This window comes from Rhinolophus sinicus, chromosome 17 (genome assembly GCF_057876585.1).
Source record: "Rhinolophus sinicus isolate RSI-liver-muscle chromosome 17, RSI-T2T, whole genome shotgun sequence".
Taxonomy (NCBI): Eukaryota; Metazoa; Chordata; class Mammalia; order Chiroptera; family Rhinolophidae; genus Rhinolophus; species Rhinolophus sinicus.
The window spans coordinates 185,419,798-185,447,218 of record NC_142517.1 but is presented as its reverse complement, the minus strand read 5'-3'; the positions used below and the strand labels follow the sequence as shown (position 1 = coordinate 185,447,218).

The 27,421-nt window shown below is 38.2% G+C and overlaps 1 protein-coding gene and 1 long non-coding RNA gene across 4 annotated transcripts in view; one reads left to right on the top strand and one right to left on the bottom strand.

The window, feature by feature from the left end:
* Positions 1 to 17,843, bottom strand: part of CD28 (CD28 molecule) — a 45,590-nt gene extending 27,747 nt beyond the window's left edge. Inside the window, exons 1-2 of one of the 3 annotated variants that reach the window (XM_074340760.2) lie at positions 17,644 to 17,788; positions 7,951 to 8,096 (exon numbers count right to left, since the gene is read on the bottom strand). Coding sequence is in view for 2 of the 3 variants with exons in the window: in XM_074340762.2 (XP_074196863.1) it covers positions 17,644 to 17,698 (55 nt within the window). In the remaining variant the exon portion in view is untranslated. Of the gene's footprint in view, positions 1 to 7,950; positions 8,097 to 17,643 lie in introns of all 3 variants that reach the window. The other 2 variants (XM_074340762.2, XM_019726879.3) reach the window with 2 other exon arrangements.
* Positions 1 to 27,041, top strand: part of LOC148754896 (uncharacterized) — a 197,547-nt gene extending 170,506 nt beyond the window's left edge. Inside the window, exon 3 of the long non-coding RNA XR_016019733.1 lies at positions 26,955 to 27,041. This is a non-coding gene — a long non-coding RNA (uncharacterized LOC148754896). The remainder of the gene's footprint in view (positions 1 to 26,954) is intronic.
* Positions 27,042 to 27,421: the final 380 nt, after the last annotated feature.

Genomic DNA, 27,421 nt, shown 5'->3' with positions numbered 1-27,421 from the left:
CAGTAAGTGCCACCTGAAAATATTATTAGCACAGCAGTGCAGAGTGCGTTGGCTTGGAGCAAGGATAGAATGGAGGCAGAGACCAATTGGAGGCTGTTGCAGTAGCATTGATGTGAGTTCATAGGACCTGAGCTGCAGAGGTGGCAGCTGGGATGGAAAGGACAGACAATGCATTGGTGCTCGGTTGTGCTCGGTGATGGTGAACAAGAATCAAAACTGACACACAGTTCCTGGGCTGGGTAAGGGCAAGAGTGGAGGTAATTGTTGACAAAACTAGGTAAGTGAAGAGAAGAAATTTGTTTGGAAAAAAAGCTGTTGGGTTCAGTTTTAGATGTTGGGTTGAGGGATGAGCAAGACATCCTGGAGGAAAAGCCCAGGAGTTAGATATGTTGAACTAGAGTTCAAGAAAGTCAGAGATTGGTATGTATAGTATGTATGTTGGTGTGTCATCTGTATTACCCTGTTTCCCTGAAAATAAGAACTAGCTGGATAATCAGCTCTGATGCGTCTTTTGGAACAAAAATTAATATAAGACCCAATATTATATTATATTATATTATATTATATTATATTATATTATATTATATTATATTATATTATATTATATTATATTATATTATAAAGACCTAGTCTTATAGTAAAATAAGGCCGGATCTTATATTAATTTTTGCTCCAAAAGACACATTAGAGCTGATTGTCCAGCTAGGTATTGTTTTCAGGGAAACACAGTAGGATGACAGTTAATATTAAACCTGCTAAAAACTATTGCCTGCATTATAACCATCCTTACCACTCAGAGACACTGCCCAGCAACACAGGGCATAACCACTCTAGGACTGGAAGTTCCTAAACACAAAGCAATGTAACCCAGTCCCTACTTTCAAAGGTCGGCAATCATCCTCTCAGCTCCTTATGATAGAAGGACAGTCTAAGAGGATAACATAGCAGATTACCTTAACTTATATAAAAGAGGTACCCATACCAAAGCCACCAAGCCTCTCCCCAAAGTCAAGTTTTATTATCTTAAAAGGATGCCTGTAGTCCAAATAATAAGTAACTAGGGCTTTATAGCTTTCTACGTAAATATTATGACAGTAATTTAGCTAAAAGCAATCCCACAGGTATCAAGGGACTTTCTATATTAATATATTGTTTTCTAAATATATATTGTAATCTAGTAACCACATTTGGGAATCATATTTTCCTCCTGAGCCGCCATCATTCTGAGTCCTCATTCAAAACAACTTTGTGAAAAAGACAAGAGTACATTTTTCCTTTCTGTTTTCATTCTCTCTAAATCTTACACCTCCGAAGAGCCTGCTCAGGACCTTGGCACATACAGAATCTTCTAGGTAAGTATCATGGCCTAGAAGTTTGAAAAATCATTATTGTGTTGAACCTTAACATTACATAGGAAGAAAGGGGAGAGAGAGCAAAGACAATATTGTCCCTAAAACTCCTGCTGTCATTTCTAAGCATATTAATATCTAAGATCCCGGTTGACAACCTTTCCAAGTGATTTCAGAGATGGCTGGTTTGGAGCTGTATTTTCTCTATCAGATCAGAAGAACATCTACAAAGCGATGGGGTGGTCGAGTTGCCTTGTTAGAGCTGATGAAAGCCAGAGTTTTTTATTCCACTTAAGAAACATTCTTAAGCCAGAAATATACCCAAGATGTCTTCAAGTCCAATCCCGTTACGTATCAGATGAGAAAACAAAGGCCTAGAAAAGCTGTGCCATAGTGTGACAGACTAAAACTCCTAACACCCCCCAGCCTTAGAAAATCAGTAGCTTTAGCTTTTGAGTTTTAAAAAAGAAAGGTAAAAAGAATAACAGACATGGCCTTCCCAAATCCAAAAGCAAGCAGCCACATCCTTGTTCCAAAAAACACAGGAATATGATGAGATTAACTTCCTTGACTGGAAAATGGAGTTCTGCCCATGATGTTGGGCAGAGTTGGTCTGAACCTTGTGACTTGTTATCTCAGCCATGAACTGAGGCCAAGCCCAGCCATAGTGTGCGTTTTTGAAGGCTCAAGCAAATTCAGTCAAGATATGTATTATCCCAGTGGCCCTTGTTTGATATAAGTGTAATTATATATATATATATATATATATATATATATATATATATATATATATATATATATATATATATATATAAAACAAAACAGTCTTTAACATCAGGTTTGCAAGCATGAAATCACTCATTTTCCCCAGCTTCATTCTAACACATCTCTGCCCCTATAAATCTGCTTTATTCCTCCCCATTCTTCTTAGAGATTTGGTCTCCTCTCTCTAATCTCCTATGCTCCAAATCATCTTCCTCTTCATCTTCTGGAGAAAGCTGCCTCCATCCACCTTTTTTTCTTCTACCTCCTCCTCTTTTCTTCTCTAATAGCTCTCTCCTTCACCCTGCAACACTATACACACACACACACACACACACACACACACACACACACACACACTTAAGACCAGCATTTGGTTCCTTCCACATGTCATCCATAATAAAGTCACTCAGTTTGCAAACATTTATTACATACCTGCTATGCACAAAATACCCAAACAATATAGGTGATATACGTTCCTATTGTCTTCACTTATATAGTAATTCCCTGCCCTTTTCTTGACCTTTGAATTCTTGTCTTTCTTCCCCAAAGCTCTGCCTAAACTCAAAAGTCCCAGCTGGACTCCTTTTAGTCAAAACAGTGACCTTCCCAAGACATTATTCACTTCTCCTTCCCTCTTACCTCTCCAAACATATTCTCTGTCTCCTTCACTAGCTCATCATTCTCTTTAGCTGACTCCTAAGAAGAACTATTTTCCAGATTCAGTTCAACTCTCTGATTTTCTACACTTATGCCCCCTTCTCGCTGCTAGCCATCCATTCCCATGACTTCAGCTTCATTCCAAAGATAAGGATTCCTAAATATTCTTACTCTGTTCCCATATCTTCAGCTCTATACTAGATACTTTTCTGACATCTCAAGGCTTTACTTCAAACTCAACGCATCTAAAGCTAAACACTATTTTCCTACAAAACTCAGTTGTACATCTTGATTTCAGGTGGTAATACCACCATTCCTCTGTTAAACCAAAAACCCTGGCATTATTCTTGATCCCTCCCTCTCTTTCACCTTCATCCAAAGCTATGCTCTAAATCCTGGAATTTCTACTTTCAAAACATCTTTTGTAACAGTCACTTCTTTCTATTCCCAACTTTGTCATCCAAATCCTAATCTACTACCCTCTTCCTGGTGACAGTGTTATAACATGATTGCCTTGACATCAGTCTCCCTACCATACCTATCCTAGACCATCCTGCTTCCAAAATCTTTCAGCTTCTTCACAATGCCTGGAAAACGATGTTTGAAATTCTATTATCAATATTCCATCCTTTGTTTCATCTGATTCTACCCTACCTCTCCAGGCCTCCACACATTCAGACTGTCCATCTGTTCCAAGAACGTCAAACAGTATTCCTGATTTAATTTCTTTGTTTGTATTGTGTATGGATTTACTCACTTACTCAATGTGTGACCACAGGCAAGTTGCTCTATCTGCTCCATGCATCAGTTTCCCCATCTATGAGATGGGGATAATCATAGCATCTATCTCATAGGATTTAGGGAAAGAATAAATGATTTAATATGAGAAAAGTCAGACAGAACAGTGCCTGGCACATTATGAGTGCAAAATAAATATTAGCTACCAATTATTATTAATAACATTCATTTAAATCATATATTGCTTTAAAGTCCAGCTCAATTCTCAACTCTCCATAAAGGCTTACGATTCTATATTAATCTTACTAGAGTATGTATTTTATGCTTCCTCATTTTAGTACTAATTCATTCATTTCTTCCTTCAACAAATATTTGTTGAACACCTGAAATTCTTCCAGTACTGTGCATATTACCGAGGTTATAAGGATGCATAAAACCTGATCCTGCCCTCAAGAAGCTCACAGTCTAGTGGAAAAAACAGATGTGTCAACATGAAAAAAAAAAGGGGGAACTTTGAGAAGAAAAGAAGTCCCTCATTTTGCCATTTAGGGTCCCAGAGAAGATTTTTTCAGTTGAGACGTGTAGGGGACATTCTAGATTACAAGAATAATATGTACAAAGCCATTAAGATATCAAATGGTATGGTGAGGTAGGGAACAGCCAAGTGTCATTTTTCTGTTTCCAGCTGTTATGTCCTATTATATATAGTCTTCTCAACTAGATCATAAAGTCCATGAAAGCAGAGAGAACTTGATTACACAAGCAGTTTTTGTGTGCTACTTAAGTCTTTGTATTTCTTTTCCTCTTTTTATATTCGTTCAGACCCCAATAGAGATTAAAATATAAAAGCAGTTTAATAAGTATTTGTTAGATTGAGTTATGCTTAAATTGAAATTGCTCTTACAAGTTCATAATGAAGGCTGAATACCCAGAGAAAACTTCCTCACATAGGTGAATCTTGCACTAAGGACATGAAGTGAAAGACAAGTAGGATTTAGATGAGTGGAAAGGGAGAGAAAAGGAATTCCAAGAGGGAAACAGCATCAGAAAGATCATAAATGCAGACTGCAGATGTGTGACAGTGAAGAAAGCTGCAATATTGGGATTAAGAATCTTGTATTAGGGTCTGAAAGGAGAGAGATTAGATAAATCGGATAGGTCCAACGTAAAAACACCCAAAAATGCCAGTAACATTGCAATGTCATCTTTCTATAAGCATCTCCTAGGAACCATCAACACAACTTCCTCTTCCACACGTTGGGAGATGTCTAAGTTTCCTCCAGTCTCTAAATGTCTGTGGTTGAATTCAACAATTCTTGGATGCTTCTGCTTATAACCATTTTCCATAAAATAAATAAGTGTGAATAGAATATTATCATGGTAGTCCTTCAGTGAAAAAAAAAATTTTAGAAAGATTTCACAGTTCTCATTTTTACTTCCCTGAAGCTCAAAGGGGGATTTTGTATCTGTCACAAAACCTAGAATAGCACGTAGAAGATGTTGATAAATAACTGTTGAACGAGCACGTGAATGAAGACCTGTCTTACTGAAGCATCAGAAGGAGCAGGCACTCTAGACATTAATACCCAGTAAGTTACTCATATCCTGTTTTAGTCCCCCCAGGAACCTCATGGTGGAAGAAACCATTCTCCTCATATGCACCCATTCTCACCCACCTTCTATGGGATAGAGTCTGTGGATCAGAAATGGAACCCTCTTGGACTCAGCCTTCCTAAATCTAACCTTAAATTATGTACACTTACTATTAGTAGTGTTCAATAGCAAAAAACGTCATTGGGTCACATGGAAGCTGCAAATATAGCCACAGTGATGTTCGGACACTTCATCATGTGTTAAGTATTCCTAAGCAATGAAAAGCACAGCCTTCTACCTTCTCAGCAGGCAAAACAAACAAACAAACAAAAAACACCCACGTAAGTTCATAACAAGGAAGTCTATGTCATTGTTAAAATGTAAGACATGTCAATAATTCAGATTCTTGTGTGAATGAGTGGGTGATAAATAGGAGTTACTGCTGCAATCAATGTGTTGCATGGTGGATTGTGAGCTAACAAACTGACACAGATGCTGCAGAAAGAGATTCTCAACTACATCAGAGGTCAGAGTGAACAGTGAGTGGAGGACTTTTATGACACCATCAGAAACAATTAACCTGGTTACCTTGGCAGTCAGATTCCCCCAGATAATTAAGATGATGACAAATGAAAAAGATGGCGGTAATGGTGATGCAGAAAAAAAGTTGCAGCTCAAAGTTATGTAAGAAATTCTCCATGATCATGCAGGTTCTCTTTCAGCAATGAATACATATACACACGTAATCGGCATGGTGACATACAGACTAAATTAAGATGCATATGAAATTAGCATTGAAATACTAAGGCCACAGAACCGTGGTCTCTTTTTCACACCCTCTAACAAGTGACTGAGTAACAGTTGACCCCATCCAGCGCACCTGTCTTCTCGGGTCTAGAGTCATCAAAATGAGAGTAACAAGCAAGAGGCTGCACACCTACTTTCCAACCACTTCTCACTTGGGCCTGGGTTACCTTCCCTCCAGCTTCAGAAACTCATCCTCATACAATGACTCTCAGACTGAAAGTTCCACGCACATTTTTGTGTGTTTTTTTTTTAGTATCTGCGTTCATTTGTTTGATGACAACACCATGTCAATGACCAAAAAGAGTAAAAGAAATCACCATAAAAGAGACATACATTCCTTATCGGAGCTTAGAAAACAAGAGAACCCTTCAGTCAGTCACAAAGAAACCCAGATGTCATTTTTTCCTGAACTTCAGCTAATCTACTGAGATGGAAAATTCCAGTCTCTGTGAAGTTCTATAAATAATAAATTTCTTGAAGAAAAAGGCAAACAAAAATTTCACCAAGATAAAAGGAGAAAAAAAGACTTTATCCTTTTCAATGACCAGCTGTGAAATAACTGTGCTTTGAAGGAGTGCCTGCCCTATAATTTTTAGACAAGAAAGTGTGGTGAATTTTGTATCCTTATCAATGGCTATACTAGTTAATAAAGAGTTATTGTTTTAGAGATGATAAACCGCAAATGGAATTTTCTTCTGGGATGTTAGTGGCATAAATATTTTCATTTTGTAAATGTCAGCACACAGTATGCAGGAAATACTTGAAGGAAGATATTCACACATGATAAAAGCTGAATGGTAGTCATATGGCATTTCTTCACTCTTGAAAATAGAATGAAGACATTAAAAAGGAGGACAGTCTATGTCTAAAGAAGAAGAGACAGCAAGATCCCCTCCCCACCCATAGTAAACGTTTGAACGGGAGAGCTTCAAAGTTAGGATCACAGATTCATTTCTATTTCTAATCTATCTGTAAAAATGTCTCATTCTATTTCCTGATATTGTTATATTGATATTAATTTTACTATAAAATTAATATCCTTGCTATAAAAGTCCTAGCTGGATTGTTGCCTTTAAAAAAAATAAAAAGTTGGGAGGCCTGGTAGCTCAGGCGGTTGGAGCTCCGTGCTCCTAACTCCAAAAGCTGCTGGTTGGATTCCCATATGGGCCAGTGAGCGCTCAACCACAAGGTTGCCGGTTCAATTCCTCTAGTCCCGCAAGGGATGGTGGGCAGCGCTCCCTGCAACTAAAATTGAACATGGCACCTTGAGCTGAGCTGCCGCTGAGCTCCCGGATGGCTTAGTTGATTGGAGCGTGTCCTCTCAACCACAAGGTTGCCAGTTCGACTCCCGCAAGGGATGGTGGGCTGTGCCTCCTGCAACTAGCAACGGGCAACTGGACCTGGAGCTGAGCTGCGCCCTCCACAACTAAGATTGAAAGAACAACTTGACTTGGAGAAAAGTCCTGGAAGTACACACTGTTCCCCAATAAAGTCCTGTTCCCCTTCCCCCCCCAAAAAAAATAAATATAAATAAATAAATAAATAAATAAATAAATAGTATCTTATTGTAGGGTCTGGTAGTACATACAGTAAAACAGACTTCTTAAGCAAGAAGTCTGCACTTTGGAAATGTCCATCAAATGGCAAAGCACCAAGATAATGTTTTAACAGTCAGAAAAACTGGCAACAGTATACTAAACATAGGTACAGCAATCTGCTGATTACATTGCATTTTTTTATTTGTATTAAATTTATTGGGGTGACATTGGTTAATAAAATTATATAGATTTCAAGTGTACAATTCTATAATACATTATCTATATACTGTATTGTGTGTTCACCCAGAGTCAATTCTCCTTCCATCACTATATATTTGACCCCCTTTTCCCTTTTCTACCACCCTCCTTCCCCTCTGGTAACCACTAAACTGTGAGTTTTTGTTTCTTTGTCTTGTTCATTTGTTGCTTTCAATTCTGTATCCCAAATATATGAGTGAAGTCATATGGTTCTTGACTTTTTCTGTCTGACTTCTTTCACTTACCATGATAATCTCAAGATCCATCCATATTGGTGCAAATGGCAGTATTTCATCTTTTCTTATGGCCAAGTAGTATTCCATCTTTTTTATCCAATCATCTATCAAAGGACACTTTGATTGTTTCCGTGTCTTGGACACCTTGAATAATGCTGCAATGAAGATAGGAGTACATATATCTTTACAGATAAATGTTTCCAGATTTTTAGGATAGATACCCAGAAGAGGGGTTGCTGGGTCGTATGGTAATTCTACACTTAACTTTTTGAGGAACCTCTATGCTGTTTTCCATAGAGGCTGTACCAGTTTCCATTCCCACCAGCAGTGTACGAGGGTTCTTTTTTCTCCACAGCCTCTCCAACACTTGTTGTTAACTTGTCTTGTTGATGATAGCCATTCTAACAGGTGTGAAGTCATATCTTATTGTGGTTTTGGTTTGCATTTTCCTAACACCTAGTGAAGTAGAGCACTTTTTCGTATATCTGTTGGCCATTTGTGTATGTCTTCTTGGGAGAAGTGCCTGCTCAGGTCCTCTGCCCATTTTCAATTGAATTGGTTTTTGTTGTTGTTGAGTTATATACGTTCATTATATATTTTGGATATTAGCCCCTTATCAGAGGTGTTGTTTGCAAATGTCTTTTCCCATTTCATTCGTTTTGTTGATGGTTTCTTTTGCTGTGCAGAAGCTTTTCAGTTTGATATAGTTCCATTAATTTATTTTAGCTTTTACTTCCCTTGCTTTGATGTCAAATTCATAAAATCCTCTCTGAAACCAAGGTCCATAAGTTTAGTACCTATCCTTCCTTCTGTGCAGTTTATTGTTTCAGGTGTTATATTTAGGTCTTTGATCCATGTTGAGTTAATTTTGGCATGTGGTGACAGATAGCAGTCTAGTTTCATTCTTTTGCTCATGGCTTTCCAATTTTCCCAGCACCATTTATTGAAGAGGGTTTCTTTTCTCCCTTGTATGTTTTTCGCTACTTTGTCAAAAATTATCTGTCCATATTTACAAGCGTTTATTTCTGGATTCTCAATTCTATTCCATTGGTCTTTGTGTCTGTTCTTTTGCAAATACCATGCTGTTTTGATTTTGTCACTTTGTAGTAAAAACTAAAGTCAAAGGGATGTGATATCTCCAGCATTGTTCTTTTTTCTTAGGGTTGCTGTAGCTATTCAGGGTCTTTTGTGATTCCATAAAAATCTGATGATTTTTTGTGTATTTCTTGAAAAACTGCCATTGGGATATTGATAGGGATTAAATCTGTATATTGCTTTGGGTAATATGGCCATTTTAACTGTGTTGATTCTTCCAATCAGTGAACACAGGATATCTTTCCATTTCTTTGTGTTTCCTTCAATTTATTTTAATAATGTCTTACAGTTTTCAGTGTCTAGGTCTTTCCCATCCTTTGTTAAATTTATTCCTAGGTGTTTTATTATTTTTGTTGCAATTGCAAAAGGAATTGTGTTTTTTTTTATTTCTCTTTCTGAAATTTCATTGTTAGTATATAAGAACGCAATGGATTTTTGTACATTGATTTTGTATCCTGCAACTTTACTGTATTTGTTCATTATTTCTAATAGTGTTTTGGTGGAGTCTTTAGAGTTTTCTATATAAAGAATCATGTCGTCTACACAAAGTGACAATTTGATTTCTTCATTCCCAGTTTGGATGCCTTTTATTTTTTTCTCTTGCCTGAATGCTCTGGCTAGGACTTCCAATACTATGCTGAATCACAGTGATGACAGTAGGTATCCCTGTCTTGTTCCTGATTTTAGAGGAAAAGCTTTCAGTTTTTCACCATAAATATGCTATTAATTGAGGGTTTGTCATATGTGGCCTTTATTAGGTTGAGGTACTTTCCTTTTATACCCATTTTGTTAAGTGTTTTAATTATAAATGGATGTTGTATTTTGTCAAATGCTTTTTCTGAACATATTGATGGAATCATATGATTTTTATTCTCTATTTTGTTTATGTGGTGTATCACATTGATTGATATGCATGTGTTGAACCATCCTTGTGCCCCTGGAATGAACCCCACTTTATCATGATGTAAAATATTTTTAATGTATTGTTGTACTTGATTTGCTAATATTTTGTTTAGGATTTTTGCATCTGTATTCATCAGAGCTATTGGTCTGTAGTTTTTTGTTGTTGTTTTGTTTGTTTGTTAGTTGTTGTTTCTGTGTGTTATTCTTACCAGGTTTTGGTATTAGGGTAATGTTGGCCTCATAAAATGTTAGAAATATTGTCTCTTCTCCAATTTTTTGGAAGAGTTTGAGGAGCCCAGGTATTGAATCATCTTTGAGTGTTTGGTAGGATTCACTAGTGAAGCCAGCTGTTTCTGGAATTTTGCTGTTGGGGAGGTTTTTGATGATTGTTTCAATTTCCGTACTGTCAGTCTATTTAGATTTTCCAGTTATTTGTGATTCAGTCTAGGAAGGTTATATATTTCTAAGAACTTGTCTATCTCTTCTAGGTTATTGAATTTGGCAGCATATAGTCCTTAATAGTATTCTTGTATGAGCCTTTGTATTTCTGTGGTATCTGTCATAACTTTTCCTCTTTCATTTCTGATTTTATTTATGTCTTAGCTCTTCCTTAGTGAGTCTAGCCAGGGATTTGTCAGTCTTTTCAAAGAACCACCTCTTTGTTGCATTATTTTTTTCTATTGTCTTATTGTTCTCTATTTCATTTAATTCTGCTCTAATTTTTATTATTTCCTTCCTTCTGCTGACTTTGGGTTTCATTCGTTCTTCTTTTTCTAGTTCTTTAAGATGTAATGTTAGGTTGTTTACTTGGGGTTTTTCTTGTTTCTTGAGATAGGCCTGGAATGACATAAATTTCCTTGCTTTTACCACATGCCAATAATTTTAATATGATGTATTTTCATTCTCATTTGTTTCTATGTAACTTTTAATCTCTTATTTCTTCTTTGACCCATTCATTCGTTAGTAGCATGTTGTTTGCACTCCACATATTTGTGTCCAATTTCTTTTTCCAGCTGATCTCCAATTTCCAAGCATTGTGGTGAGAGAATATGCTTGGTATGATTCCAGTCTTACATTTTCTGAGGCTAGTTTTGTGTCCCAACATATGGTCTGCCCTTAAGAATGTTTGATGTGCACTAGAAAAGAATGCATAGTGTGTTTTTCTAGGATGAAATGCTCTGTAAATGTCAGTTATGTCCAGTTGGTCAATGTGTCACTTAAGGCTGATAATTCCTTACTGATTTTCTGTTTGGATGATCTATTCACACAAGGTAGGACAATTAAGTTCACGAACTGCATTGCAGAAATGTTGCTAACCTTTTTTGATGTCAGAGGAATTATTCATTATGAATTTTAGCAACTGGACAAACAGTTAACCAAGTTTACTATTTGGAAGTGCTGAGAAGTCTGCATGAAAAAGTTAAATGACCTGAACTTTTTGCCAACAGTTCATGGCTCTTGCATCACCACAATGCACCAGCTCACACGGCACTGTCTGTGAGGGAGTTTTTAGCCAGTAAACAAATAACTGTATTGGAACACCCTCCCTACTCACCTGATCTGGGCCCCAGTGACTTCTTTCTTTACCCAAAGATAAAGGAAATATTGAAAGGAAGACATTTTGATGACATTCAGGACATCAAGGGTAAAAGGACGACAGCTCTGATGGCCATTCCAGAAAAAGAGTTCCAAAATTGCTTTGAAGGATGGACTAGGCACTGGCGTCCGTACATAGCTTCCCAAGGGGAGTACTTCAAAGGTGACCATAGTGATATTCAGCAGTGAGATATGTAGGTGTGTAGCACTTTTTCTAGGATGAGTTCAAGAACTTAATTTTCCAACCTCGTAGCTGTCAATGGAGTATTTAGGTCCCCTACCATAATTGTGTTTTTTGTCAGTTTCTCCCTTTAGTTCTGTTAGTAGTTGCTTTATATATTTTGGTGCTTTCTGATTGGGAGCACATGCGTTAGTAAGTGTTATGTCTTCTTGTTGTGCTGTCCCCTTTATCACTATGAAGTGTCCATCTTTGTCTCTTGTTATCTTTTTTATCCTGAAGTCTGTTTAATCAAATACACATATGATTAGACCTGCTTTGCTCTGGTTACCATTTGCTTGGAGTACCATTTTCCACCTACTCACTTTCAGTCTATAGTTATCCTTGCAGCTGAGATATGTCTCTTAGAGGCAGCTTATGGTTGGGTTTTGTTTTTTGATCCAATCTGCTACTCTATGCCTTCTTATTGATGACTTCGGTCCACTTACATTTAGTGTGATTATTGATATATGAAGATTTCCTATAATCATTTTATCTTTTGTTTTCTGGCAGCTCGGTGTCTCCATTGTTTCTTTGCCTTTGCGTTTCTGTCTGTTATTTTAGTTTGGTGGTTTCTATGATTTTTTTTTCCCTCTCTTCCCTCTTTTTTTATGTTATGTGTCTTAGTTCTAGATTTTTTTAAAATAGTTATCATTAAGTTAATGTAAAAGAAAGTTTCATATATTCAGTAGTCCTTTTTCTTCATCATGCATCTCATCTCCATATCCCTTTGCAAACTCAGATGTTTGCTCCCTCCCCTTTTATGTTTTTGTTGTCACAAATTATCCCTATTTATGCTGTGAGTTCATTTCTGAGTCGCAGTAGCGTATTGTCTTCTTCTTCCCTTTTTCTTTTTTATGGTTTTTTTTCATCTTATTTACCCTGTATGTTATGTTTAAGTGTATAATGCCGGTTCTCTGCAAGGGTTGCCATTTCCTGCTTCTGTCTGTCTGTTAGTAATCTTACTCATAGTTTTGTATCCTTTTGTCTTTTTTTTTTCAGGTAACATAACCTCCTTTAGTATTTCCTGTAATGTAGGCCTTGTGGTGGGAAATTCCCTCAGTTTCTGTATATCTGGCAAGATCTTTATTCCTACTTCATATCTAAAGGATAACTTTGCAGGACATATCATTATTGGCTGGTAATTTCTTTCAATGGTTTGAATATTTGATTCCACTCCTTCCTGGCTTGTAGAGTTTCTCCTGAAAAATCTGATGCTATTCTAATGAGCTTTCCTCTGTAGGTCACAATCTTCTTTTCCCTGACTGCCTTGAGAATTCTTTCTTTGTCATTAATTTTTGACAGCTTCAATATAATGTGCCTTGGAGAAGGTCTGGTCAGATTGAGGTAATTTGGTGTTCTGTTTGTTTCTTGGATTCGAGGATCCAGTTCTTTCCAGAGGTTTGGGAAGTTCTCATTGACTATTTGTTTGAATAGATGCTCTGTGCCCCTCTCTTCTCCTTCTGGTATACCCATTATTCTTATGTTGCTCTTTCTGATGGAGTCATAAAGTTCTTGTAGAGTGCTTTCATTTCTTTTAACTCTCAAGTCTCTCTCTTCTTCCATCTGTGTCATATCCAGATTTCTATCTTCGATATCACTAATTCTTTCCTTTATCTGATCAGTACTATTTCCTAAAGTCGCTGTTTCATACTTCATCTCTTTTGTTGAGTTCTTCAGCTCCAGAATTTCTATTTGGTACTTTTTTAAAATTTCAGTCTCTTTGGTAAAATATTCATTTTGTTCATTAATTTTATTTCTGAGCTCATTAAACTGTCAATTGAGTTTTCTGCATCTCATTGAGATTTTTCAAAACTGCAGTCTTGAATTATTTGTCATTTAAGTCACATATATCCATGTCTTTAAGTTTATTTTTTGCAAGTTTTTCATTTCTTTCTGAGCTGCCTTTTTACCTCGGCTATTCATGGCAATTAACGGATTATTTCTCTTCCAGAATCTATAGGAATGAATTCTGCAGCAGGTTGATATGAAGTCTTTCTTTTGTTTTCCAGTAGGTAGCACTGGAGTGTTTTATTTTCTCTCACCCTGTTTTGGCTTCTTGCACAGTGGGAGATTTCCTGAGGAGGTGGGCTTCTCCTCTGTGACCAGGCTGCTTCAGTCTCAGAGCATCACCCCTGTGGAAGGATGTGGTGGGCAATGGGGTTCTGAGCCTCTAAATCCAGTGCTGCCCCTGCAGCCAGATGCAGAGCTGTGTGCCTCAGCAGCCTCAGTGTCCCCGCTGTGTTCAGCCATAATAGGTGGGGGTCAGGGTAGGCTGGGAGGTGTTCAGCCATAAAAGGTGGGAGGGTCTGTTTATGGCTTTGTTTTCTCCTCCAAGTAATGGTGATTACCAGACCATAGCTGCCTTGACCCTATAGTTCCTTCCTTGTCACTGGCATTAGGCACAGGGTATATCTGCCACTCAAGAACTGTCTCTCCAGTCCCCAGGGCTGTAGATATTCTGCTCTTTAATCTGACACTGCTACCATTTTTTTCTAGGGCCTGTGGCTAACACTGGGAGGAAATGGGGAAGGTGAGCTTTGGAAAGTGAGAAAAGGCACCCAGACTCCATTTTTCTGCCTGGCAGTGAGGGCTGTTAAACCACAGTTGTTGCGCTTCTGTATTCTGTCTTTGCCCAGAGAGCTCTGCCCCAATCACTGGGTTCCCTCGTATTATATGCTGATCCCTCAGGAAGCAGTGCTCAGGGCCACAGAGAGTGCACCTGCAGTCTCCACCGTCTCCTCTCCTAGGACTGCAAAGAGCTACGAGCTGCATCCCATGGCCCACGTACACTTCTCCCTTCCCTCTTCCATTGTTCGCCCAGATTCGCCCACCTGCAGAGGTTTCCATGCATGGATCTCTCAGATGTCTTTGTGTGTTGCGTAGGGAATCCTTTGTTGAATTATAACTGTTCAACTTGTAACTTCAAGGAGAGCTCAAGGAGCACCCCTCGTATCACCATGTTCTTGTGACCTGCCTGCTTTGCATTTTTGATGTTCATCTTTCTACCTTACTTTCCCAAGCCCAGCCTCAGAGCAACACTTTCCAATGAGAAGATAGTTCTTTTGGTGTGCAACTCTCTCAGAATGGTTATTTGCTGGGCTGAAAATAAAGTTTAATTATTTTGCTTTGCTGATGATAGAAATGATTAAATTTCTATCATCACCATTTTCCTGCCTTCTGTGTCTCTTTCAGAAAAACAAATGCTAAGGGAAATGCAGCAGCACTGAAAAAATCAAACTCGCCGTTTTGACAGTTTACTTGCTAAGGTTTGGGGAAAAATGAAAGGAAACTCTCTCATGTAAAAATAAGTGATGTCTGCCTGATTTTATCTTCATACTTAATAATTATCTTGCTGAAAAATAACCAAAATTGGCTGAAAATCTATGAACAATGCCATGTATTATATGCACACTCCATCCATCATCAATCACAAATCATATCCCTTTCCAGGGTCTGCAATTCTAAGCTGCACGCATCTTCTAAAGTCAACAAAATCCTCTGTTGTGGATCTCAATAACACAGTTATCCAAATCTGATAGAAAACATGCAACCTTAGTAAAGGAATTGTCTGAGTTAAGGTTTCCTTACACTTTCTATATCATACTTCTTTAATTTAGCCACAAACATCTTTCTAGAATGTCATTATAATCATAAAGAATCAGGTTAGTTTTAACCTTCATAAAATAAATACTTTAAGATCTGCCATGAGCCAATGAGTTAAAATTATTAAATTAGTGGGGAAATAACTGTTCTTTATACACACACACACACACAAACACATACCTCCACATAAATATACCAGTAGTCTCTCACAATCCTAGGGAGGACAATTACACTTTGACCAGAGGATTTTCTTATCTTTCTAATTTCTTCATAGAGGGTAATACAGAGAAACAAAAATCACATGGAAGGTTTTGCACCATTAATTAGAATAGATCATACATTTATATACGTTGTAATTATTTTTCTCATAAGTTTTCTCATTGGAAGAAGCATTTCAAAAGTGCCTTGTCTAGTCCAATTCCTTTCGTACTTGATTAGATGGCCACTCAGTATCAAATCTGAAAAGTTATAAGGAGGGAGATTTGGTGTTTGAAAAGTATCTGTATCATAAAGTAAACAAGGGTTCCGTGTGTCTGAACTCGCTGACTGCTTTTTCAGCTATCTTCCTTTTAATAAGTTAAAAATATATATAAAGCTTTGGGTCTTATAAAAATATCTTCAAAGGAGGGTGAATGAACTGACGACAGATGGTTGTCCACAAAGCATATCAGAAAAGTAGTTTGTGTACAATTACCAACTTTAGTTTTCTGTCAGAGTGAGGTTTCTCTTTCTGCGTATCCTTTACTTAATTTAACCAATTAAGAAATTTTAAATAGTCTTTAAAAATAAATTTTAAAGATCCCTTAAAAATAGAGTTTAAAGAGCTTTTTAAAAATAAATTTAAAGATACTTTTAAAATGAATTTAGTAGCTCTAAATACTTGGTACTAGATACTAAAAGCATAACCTATCTCATCACCAGCTCATGCCTTTTATTATATCAAAACCTGTTATAAATATACACAGTTTGTAAATGTGCTCACTGGCATATTTGGCAACTAAATAGATGGGTATGTATGTACTGTACTTGTGCATACATACATACCCATCTATACCCTTTGCACCAAAATATACCCTTTGGAGCACATCCACATGGTGTTTAAGAGCAATGACAAATAATGTAGTCTTTTCACCACCAAAATAAATGAGAAAGAAAACTGGAGATACTGGCTTTCCAATGTATTTTCAAGGGGAAAATAACTAAATTTAAACATGCCCATTAACACTTATCAATCCAATTTTTGAGCCAAGCAGGACCCTTCTCTGAGAGCAAGTTGAACAAACACCTTACTCCAGGCCCACCAATGCAACAAGTTCTTTCTGTTTGGAATTGTGATTTTTTGAAGATGATTCAACCTTGGATGTATCTGGAGCTATGAAATTATAAACCACATCACGTTAGATAGGATAGCATAATGGTCAAGAGCTCAGGCTCTATCATCAAACTCTGGTTCCAACAGCCAGTACCTGTGTATTCTTGGGCAAATGAGTATTTCTACCCCTCCATTTCTTCATCTGAAAGGAGGTTCTATAATAGTGTTAGGTATATCATCCTCCTCTTCATTATCATTGGGAATTTAAAGGATTTTAATCTAAGAAAACAGATTCAGCCAATTGTAAAAGCAAACTAATTTATTAGCATTTGTGTTGTACCAGTTTCTGTGATGACTCCAGAATTCATTTTGGCACTCATTCAATTTCAATAGACATAGCAATTACAACGAACACTTATCTTACAAGCAAAACAGTGACTTGCTAGCAAATGCACTAAGCATTTCACATGGATTATTTCATTTTATCCTCACAATGACCTTGAGATGAGTTTATTATCATCCCTGTTTTCCAGACAAGGAAACTGAGGCTTTGAGAGTTTAAATAATAATCTAAACTCATCTAGTAAAAAATGGATCTGTGATATGAACCCGGGCAGTCTACATCCAGAGCTTTCAGAACCAATCTGATTATAGGAGTTTTCTTATGTTAATATATATATATATATATATATATATATATATATATATATATATATATATATATGCTATACATTTTTGACACACCATCAACTAACAGCTAAATAAATTTTGTTTCATTCCAAAAGATGGTCATGAAAATATCATACTGTAATCTGAGAATCAGTGAGTTTCTAAATAACAAGTTGCCATTTTATAACAAAACTACACTTCCAACATCCAAACTTCACAAGTTGTTTAAAATTGTAAATGAACCAAGCTAATCAAAGACCTCCAAAGTAAAACTCAGAGGAGAAAAGAAATCAAAATTGTTTACCTGTTACTTGAATTGAAGGGAAGAAGTTGAGAACCAGGAGCAGCCTCAAGATCATTGTGCTAACAGTGGGCCAGGGCTGCAGCCCCTCCTCCCCGAGGAGCCCAAAGTGTGAAGTGGGCTGAAGATGCACCTACTGAGGCCTGAGAGACACGGCCACCTGCAACTTGCTTCACACAGGGCACATGATCAAGGGTATTCAAACCACAAGACATGGTGACTGCAACATTTCACTCCGGATATTACATTGTTTTGATGACTTTTGACTTTTAAAGGCAGCCTTTTCTTGCTACTGAGATAGAATGTCAGTTACTCTATGATGGGCTGATGGGCTCGTGAGAATTATTCTCTATGGTGTCAGAGCTGTGAAAAATGGATGCTTGGAATCCAGCAGGAGCTAAAGGGTAGACAAACAAGGTGTTCTACAGGAGAAATAAAGTCTCTCACAGAGGGGAGATTTGCATAGGATAAGGATAGACTGTGTCAAACAGACCACAATAAGAATTATGTTGAGGATTTGGGAAACATCCATACCAGTGGTGAAAGGAGTCATAAATATTAGGAATTAAACTTTTGTGTTGGATATAGGTAGCCCTATGGAGCATTTAGCACACTCTCCTTAATTTATGCCAAGCTTCCCTCAACTCGCTTCTAGGAACTGTAAGAAACACCGCCCTACTTGGAACCATCCAACCCGCAGGCGAGAGGAGTTTCCCTAACTAAAGGGAAAGTTTTAAAAATGCACATGTCCTTAAGGGGATAGGAAGGTGACCAAACGTCCCTTTGCATCTCGTACTCTCTGTGTCCCTCAAGAAATCACTCAAAGTTAAGGGATAGGCAGGAAGGAAGGCCCGAAGCAGGCTCCCCATGCTGGTTGCCATGCCTCTGCGGCCCTCTCCCCCGGTCAGGCCTTCTGCATCTAGGGTCATTCCACTGATGTGGCCAACTCCGCGTTCCTCTTCTGACGCCTGGGTCAGGATCTTGTACTGGACAGCTCTCTCAAAATCTTTCCAGTAATTTTTGTTCTGCTTTCTTGAAACTCTAAGCTTTATATGATTACCCTAGTTTTGGATTTGTGTGTGTGAGGATCTTTTTAAAGATGATGTGTACTGTTTTTTACTCCTAATATAAAAGTGGGAAATATTTCATATCAAAAATTTAGAAAAAGATACATTTACCTTTTTAAAAGTTAAAAATAATCATTAAAACAGAACTTTCCCATAATCTTAGCACCCTGATATAAACAGTCTTAATATTCTGGTCCAATGCTTTCCATTTGTTTTTCTATTAAGATTTTTACATAATTAATATCATGTATTATTTATAGTTTTCAACAGATGTATGCTGTTATTTATTATAGCTTTAATATTTTCCCATGACATATAAGTATTTATAAACATCATTTGTAATTAATGCATAATACTCCATCCTATAATCATAGCATAAATTGTTTAAGAATCCCCCAGTATTGTTACCAATATTTTACTATTTAAAAAATGCTCCAGTGAACATCTTTGATGACCTAGCTATAAGTGGAAAAAGACTTCATGTCCCTCTCTCTTCATCTGCTAAGTGACAGATAAAAAGTATTTCCTCTCCTGATAGACCCCCTTTATCCACATTTCAATTTTCTCACAAACACCATTTTTTGTTACCTTCCCTTATTAACACATCTTTTTGCCTTTTGGAGAAACTTGTCCTTGAAAAATGATTCACTTACACTTCTGAACTAGACATAAATAATAAAGTTATGCCCCCCAGTCCTGGAGAAAATTCACTTCTAGAATTTGACCCCATATTCCTGACTCTGACCCTCTGTCTAGTTAGAGGGACCTGTATCTTTCTGATGTCTTTCCAGGGACAGTTTAAAGAAGGCAGAGTGCTCTTCTCTAAACGGTTATCCTTATTCTGGAGCCACCAGACCACCCAGATCTAGAATGGGAGGCTGTGAAACTCATCGCAGAGATTAAGAATATGTACAGTAGAAACAAAGACTTCCTGGACTTTCTTATGATTCATAACAAAAGGCTAAGGAGCAAATTAATAAGTGCCTTCAAGCATGTGAAAGATGACTGTATAGCATCCAGTTCATATGATGTATACGGTAGTGCTTCATTAAATCAAACTTAGCGGGAAAGAAACAGTGCAATTATCTGGTCTAACTCCTTTATTTTGCAGAGGAGGAAGCTGAAGCCCAGAGAGGTTAGCTGATTTATACAAACTCACAAAACAATAATTAAGTGTACTTAATTTTATTACTTGACAAACCATGTTTAGTTTTCATTCTTTAGAGTAAAAGGAAACACAAACCTTGACATTTGCCTTCCTTTTTTAAAACATGTATCACATTAAAGAAGCAAATCATTTCATCAGGGTCCTTTCACTTTTGCTCTTGAAATAGAATGGTATTTACATATTCTAAGAAGTAGAAATGATAGAGATGAAATAAGGGACCTTAAAGCCATCAATGCACAGAATACTGAGACTCTACTGCATTTCCCATAATAAAAATAGCTAGCATGTGAGTATCAAGCACTTTATATGCCTGATGTCATTTAACACTCACACAACCTGTAAGGAATATGCTATTATTATCCCCATTTTACAGATGAGAAAACTGACCTCAAGAGAGAATTAAGAAGTCTCAGTAAGGAGTGGAGCCAACATTAGAATCTAGATCTTTCTAACTTGAATTGCTATGCCCTAATTACATTATTATACCTCCTCCCTACTGTCAAGTTTCTCCAGTATTGTAAATTCTGGATAGAGAATGTGCATTACCTTTCTGTTGCAAGGCAGCTACATAATGTCTTATTGGAGCCCATGTGACTAGAGTGTGGAAAGGACAAGATGGCACTGAGGAGACATAATTGAACTGTGTTTCATAAAAATGCACCTGGATATTTCTGAAGAAATTCCAGATTCCTTAAATCCACACATGGTCTTGAAATTCAAGGACGCATGCCTTGTGATGAAACAACCTTAATCAATCAACAAGTATACTGAAGTCCCAACTACATGGCTTGTCAGAGAAAAAATATAATACAAGTGAGAAAATTCTACAGGCTGTTTGAAACATAATAGGAACTAAGCCTGGTAGTAAGACCCTGAAAAAAAAAAAAAAAAAAAAAGAATCCCAGAGCCTGTAATATTGTGACATAATAGAAAACGTATATTTTGGTCTTCATCCTTGGCTCTTGGCAAGAGCTCGTAAAAGCCTTATAATTTACTAATTAATATAGACTCTAGGAGCATTTAATTCTCATATTTGGTCTTTGACCTCAGTTCCTGACACAGGGTTCCCAAATTCTTTGGAATTTTTCTGGGTGATAAAAGCATCTTTTGTTCTAATGAGGCAACTGTTGTTGGGCTCCTGGATAGCTTCAGGATGGGGGCTAGTCACAAGAAAAACCAAGCTATGATTAGAAACTTGAAACTTTCAGCCTCACCCCCTATCCTCTGATACGAGAGAAAGACTGCAGACTGATTTAATACTCGATCATGCTTACTTGATGAAGCCTTCATAAAAATCCCTGAATTAAAGGGTTCTATGAGCTTCTGGGTTGGTGAACACATCACAGGCTGGGAGGGTGGTGCATCCCAACTTGACAGGGACAGAAACTCCTATCTTGGGAACCTTCCAGATCTCACCCTATATATCTCTTCATCTGGCTGTTTCTGTGTACTTTTTTATCATATCCTTTATTACATAATAAACCGGTCAGCATAAGTTAGTGTTTTCCTGAGTTCTACGAGCCATTCTAGCAAATTATTGAACCTGAGGAGGGGCTCGTGGGAACCCAATTATAGCCAGTCATTCAGACATATAAGTGACAACATGGAATTTGCAATTGGCATCTGAAGTGGGAGCAGTCTTACGGGACTGTGCCCTTAACTTCTGGGCCCCAGGTAGTGTCAGAACTGAATTAAATTGTAGGATACCCAACTGGTGTCAGAGAATCGGTAGGTGTGGGGGGGGGGAAATCACACACATTTGGGAATTCCAGTGGCTAGAAGCACAGGACTTGAACTCCCAAGGGCTTAGGGGTCAAATCCCACTTGGGCCACTTCGTAGCCGTATGATCTTAGAAAGTCACAGCCTCAATTCCTTGTGTATAAGATGGGAATGAAAACATCTTGTTCGATAAACATCTCATACAACACATGAACATTCCCACCCTCAAGATAGAAATAAGATTTAATGAATCTCTACTTCATACTTATTATAAGGGGCCTGAATAAATATTTGTTGAATCCACCAAAAATAATCATTGAATATATGTCTTTAATATATTTATATGGACTGATTGTACTTCATAGCATGAATGCCACCAGAACCCTGTTTTAGAAATCAATCAATTTAGAATTATAGTTGTCAACCAGTCAATGATGAGACGCCCTTTGTCTATCTCTAATATAGAGCAAGCCTACCAGGATAATGTCTTCTTTGATCTACATTCCAGCTAGAAACTTGCCTTTCAGTTTAGTTCCTAATTTCCCTAAAGCTGTGCCTCACAGAGGTTCAAATGCTCACATGATGCTTGTGGGAAAATGAAGCCTGAAATTCTCTCCTTGAGCTTTGCTGTATTACCCCAGCTGTTAATAGGAAGAACTCATTCAAAAAATAGACAAAGAGGAAGTTAAGAAAGTCATGCATGTTATCACAAACCAGCAGGACCAAAGCCACCCCCCCCTCCAAAAAAAAGTATGCTATGCCTAAAAGAAATGAAAAAGCAAAAAATAACTGCCATATTGATCAATTAATCCCATGGAGTAAACAAATCACAAAAAAGATACTTGCAGGAATCATCTAGAAGGCTTCATCAAGGATTACATGAAAAATATAGTGAAAAGCAGCTTAAAATGATTACATACCTAAAAACCTTTTGACCACATACAGAGGCAGGCCTCCTGCTCTAAGTGATAAAAGCAGTAGCTAACATTTCCTGGAGGTTTTCTCTTAGCAGATATTGTGCTAAGTGTTATGCATGCATGACCTCATTTAATCTCCACAACAACCCTAGGATGTTGGTATTATTAATACCTACATTTTATAGGTACGGAAAGAGAGGCTTAAAGAGGTTAAGTAATTTATTCACAATCATACAGTAAGTAGCAAAGCAGGGATTTGAACTCCATTTGGTCTGACTCCAAAGAGTGAACTCTAGATTCAAGTATCATGGAAGAAATAGACACAATTGCAATCAACCAACAGCTGGAATATGTGATTAATAGTGCGGTGGTTAGAAGCAAGGTTTTTAAAGAGGAATGTATCTTCTTAATAGGCACATCTGTTCTTTAGCACCAACTTCATAAAGATTCAACAAGTATTCTACATATGACCTACAACACCTTCCTTCAGTCAGGAGGTTCTCATTACTTCCCTTCTGACCCTATACTCATGCAGACTGAGTCAAGAGAAGAAGCAAAATTTGTGTGGTTTTGGCATCATCCTAGAGGAATTAATGCTGATGAGACCAGGAATTTGTGTAGTGTCAGCAAGGATCCATCATACACCCAGGCAATGCTGATCTGAGCGTTAGGACAGTTTCGCGACAACGGATTCATTCATTTGGTAATCTGAAAAAAAGCAGAAAGGGAGTGAGAGCTACAGAAAACATCAGTCATCATCATTAAAGATTGAGAAAGACTACTACCAAGCCAATTCTGGTTAAACCATTATGACAGTGTAAACTTACAGATCTTAGGACCCAAAAACATTGTTATCAGGAAAGTCTACTGTGCCGTTCTCAAATCCTATTATTCTGAAAATCTGATGGTCACACAGAGTCATGTTCTTTTGGTCTCATAGAAGACCCATTGCCTGCCTTGTTGCTGACATTACACAAATGTACCAAGGGTCCTGTGTCAAGCTGAATTTTTAATTTTTTAAAACCACTGGGACATTTGGATATTTTCCAGAAACAGGAATGTTAATTAAATATGACTGGGGTTGGGAGGGCAAGGTAAGGAATGTATTTCACTCCACATCTTGTATTGAACCTGATTCGACCCTCTTCTATTCCCTACTGTGCAATCAGAGGAGGCAACCTCTGACCTCTTCAGGAAGTACAATTTTGTCCTGGCCTTGGGAAAACTGTCATGACTGGTTTTCCTCCTTTCAGAAAAATTTTAAGAGCCCCCATCCCCTAACATGTTTTTTAGCAAAGAAACTCCAGGAAATAGAACTGTTAACTTCAACATTGCTTTCAATGGTCTCTCATGGGAACCTTCTCACCCTCTCCACTGCTGTGTCTCCCTTCCCCCTACCCTTTCCCCCTGGTTCCCACACTCACTGAATAAGGAAGGTCAATCTCAATACATCTGTCCACATCTCCGGAATGCCACAGAGGAGTAACAGCTGCTGACCTCTGTTCAGAATACATGATCCTGTTTGGCCCAAAAGTAGCTTGGGTGAACTCCAGCTAATATATACAATCTCTACTTCTTATGGAGAATGTAGAGCCAGGAGAGTATATCCCCACAATGCTTTGGTATAAAAACAACCTGCTTTCAAATACTGGATCCTATTACTGCTAATAATTATTATTATTATTATTTTATTATTATTATTATTATTATTATTATTGTAGCTAAAATTTATTAAGTGTTTGCTATGTGCAAATAGCATAAAGTAAAAAGCATGCCAAATTTTTAAGCCTTAAGCTTTCCTTTAAGTTCCGGAAAATGCAGTACTTTTCTTTCTCTCTGTCATTGTACTTCCACATCTTAATACACACACATACTCTCTCTCTCTCTCTCTCTCTCTCTCTCTCTCTCTCTCTCTCTCTCTCTCTAAAACCCTTTACTAATCTCCTGTGTGTACAGGAGATAAAAATGAAGACTTGGTGTTTTCTCCTAGAAATATTAGAGGGGATATAAGGAACTCGAGGAGAAAGAAAAACTGATGTTACAAGAAGCTCAATAATAATAGTAAGAAGCAAGAATAAAGAGGCGATGTACTGAGGCAAGGTCCAGACAAATCTAGTATTTATCTAAGATTCCATCCAGAAATAGCCATTACCACTCCAGTACATGTGATATCTTCTATACATGCTCTTCAGGAAAATTCCAGCCTAAACTTGTTCTCACAGCATTTAGCTTCCTTTGTATTATAGGCTGCTTAGATTTGCAATAACTAAAACCTAACTCATCATTTTCTTCAGTGAGAGGCCAGAATCGACATTGAAACACAGGGATATCTCATCCACATCAGGACTCTAATCCACGCTGATTTCGCATGCTGTTGTTCATTGTATGAAATTTGCCAAGGTTTTTTGTGCCAAATTGTCATAGGACTCTTCAAGAAAAACTTGGAATCGTTTCGTGGGCTTCAAAGCAGAACAATGAAGAGTAAGAAAGGCGATAGTGACCTTGAAAATACACTCATTCACTCAACAAACCTGCTTTCAGTGCCCAGGATAGAGACAGCCTTGTTCTCCACCCTGAGGATCCAAGGAGACTAAGGCCTTTCCTTGTTCCCAGAGAACTCAAGTCTGGAAGAAACACCGAGAAGAAGCCCCTAACTTGCCTGGATAGGTTTTCAGGGCAGGACACTATGATTTGGGAGATAAGCAAACTTGAGCAGACCAGAAAAGGGAAAGGATGGGATTTTCCTTCCGGGCAAAGTACATACTATTTGCAAAAGCCCTAAAAGTACATGGTCTGCTTAGGAAACCACAAGGAACTCAGTATGGCTGGGACAAAAGGACACAAGCAAAGGCAAGGGATGTGACAGGCGGTTGGGGGCAGTCAGGGCATGGTAAGACGTTTGCTCTTCATGCTGAGAACAATGAGGAACCCTCACAATAAGGGTCAGCACACAGGTCTGGGCTGCTCTTACAGATTTAGGAGAAATCAACATGTTAGAGCCAGGCTTTCAAAAAGGTTAATCTCTCACATCACCTCCAGTTGATTGATAATCAGCTTCCTGAATCACTGAGACCGATACCGGTTCAATGGGAGCATGGGAAGGGCGAGGGGGAGGATAGGTATGGCTCTCTGTGACTCGCTGATCAGGACTATAAAGAAGGCCGTGAACACAGATGAGATTACAGGCTGCTTTTCCCCACCTGTCCCTTCAATCTTGGCATTTTTCCGCAGTTGGGGGTTTGAAGAGGCTAACAGATGATTCCCTTCTACTTGCTAATTCAGTTCTGAATCTAACAAGAGACACTAAGAGCCAACGGTATCCTGCTGGTGAAGATGCAAATATCATTGTTAGGGTACTGCCTGAGAATTGGGGCTAAGATGTGCAGCCACAGCAAACACCCCAGAATTATACTGACTACCCATCACTCACATGCATTGCTAGAAAAACAAGAGCATGCCAACAAGGGGAGTCTCCAGCCCTAAGCTACCACTAGGCCCAGAGCAGAACACTGGCTCTGTAGGAAGACAGTTCCCAAAGGCGGGGACGGGAGGCAGCAGGAGCCAAAGGGATACATAAGGTCAGGAGCGGTTTTATTTAAGGTGGGAGAGGCGGGTGAGCATGTTTTCGTGTGCTAGCAAGGAAGACATCACAGAAAGACTGACGAGATGAGAGAGGATAATCTGTAAGGCAAAGAAAGGAGATGATAGGAAATCAATTGACGTGAGACATAAGCTAATACCTTAGCATTAATTTAAAAGGAGGAAACTTCTTTGAGACTACCACACTTGTCTAGGAAAACACAAGTGATAACAATTAGCGATTAATGAACATTGACCAGGAACTTTTCCATTCACACACATTATCTCATAAAAATCCCACGTTGGAGCCATTCTTATTGGTCCATTTTATAGATAAGGGGAGCTACTAAGTAGCAGGAAAGGACTGAAACACACTTTTTCCAACTCTGAGACCGTAATCTTGGGGAAATTGACCAATTCTTTCACTCCTTGATCTTAGCCATTAAACGATCGCTTCAGCACAAGCGTCCACTAAACAATGTGAATTCAATAGGAGAGGCATTTTTAGAAATCATTATCCAGTGTGTGGGGTGGAAAGTGAAGGATGGGGATGAGTGAATGGCCTTAAGCTTTAAATCTGATTTCTAAAATCTCTGAAAAAGTGAACAAACATCTCTTCTTACACTCCTGTCCTTCCCTTCAAGGTACAAAAATAGGAACATTTTAGTTTCAGCAGAGGTGCATGAGGCACTTCCTATCCCTGGGTGTCACCTCAGACTTTTGGGAAACCAGGCTGACTTCTCAGGGCTTGCTCTTGGTACTATGTCTCTGCTGAGAAGTTAGACTTCCTAAAAATAGCATCCATCAGATGGCTAAGCAATGGGAGGTGGCAGACTGGCTAATGATTTGCCTTGTCCTTACAGGTGTGGGCTCTGAGGGCCCTGAGGCTACAGCCCGAGGGAATGAGGAAGACTCAGGCTGGCTGAATGGATGTTCTCCAGGCCCTAGAGGTTAGAGTTTTGAGAAAATTTTATAATTTTATGTTTGTTCTTTTTTTATTATTATTATTGGGGAATATTGGGGAACAGTGTGTTTGTCTAGGACCCATCAGTTCCATGTCAAGTTGTTGTTTTCAATCTGGTTGTAGAGGGTGCAGCTCAGTTCCAGGTCAAGTCATTGTCTTCAATCTAGTTGTGGGGGGCGGAGCTCACTGGCCCATGTGGGAATCAAACTGGCAACCTTGGTGTTATGAGCACAGCGCTCTAACCACTGAGCCAACTGGCCGCTCATTATGTTTGTTCTTTTCCCAGGTATCTACTTAGCAAAGGTTTATGGAAATGCACTCTTAGTACCCAAGATTGTAGGCATGTTCTCTCTAATATCCCTCTGG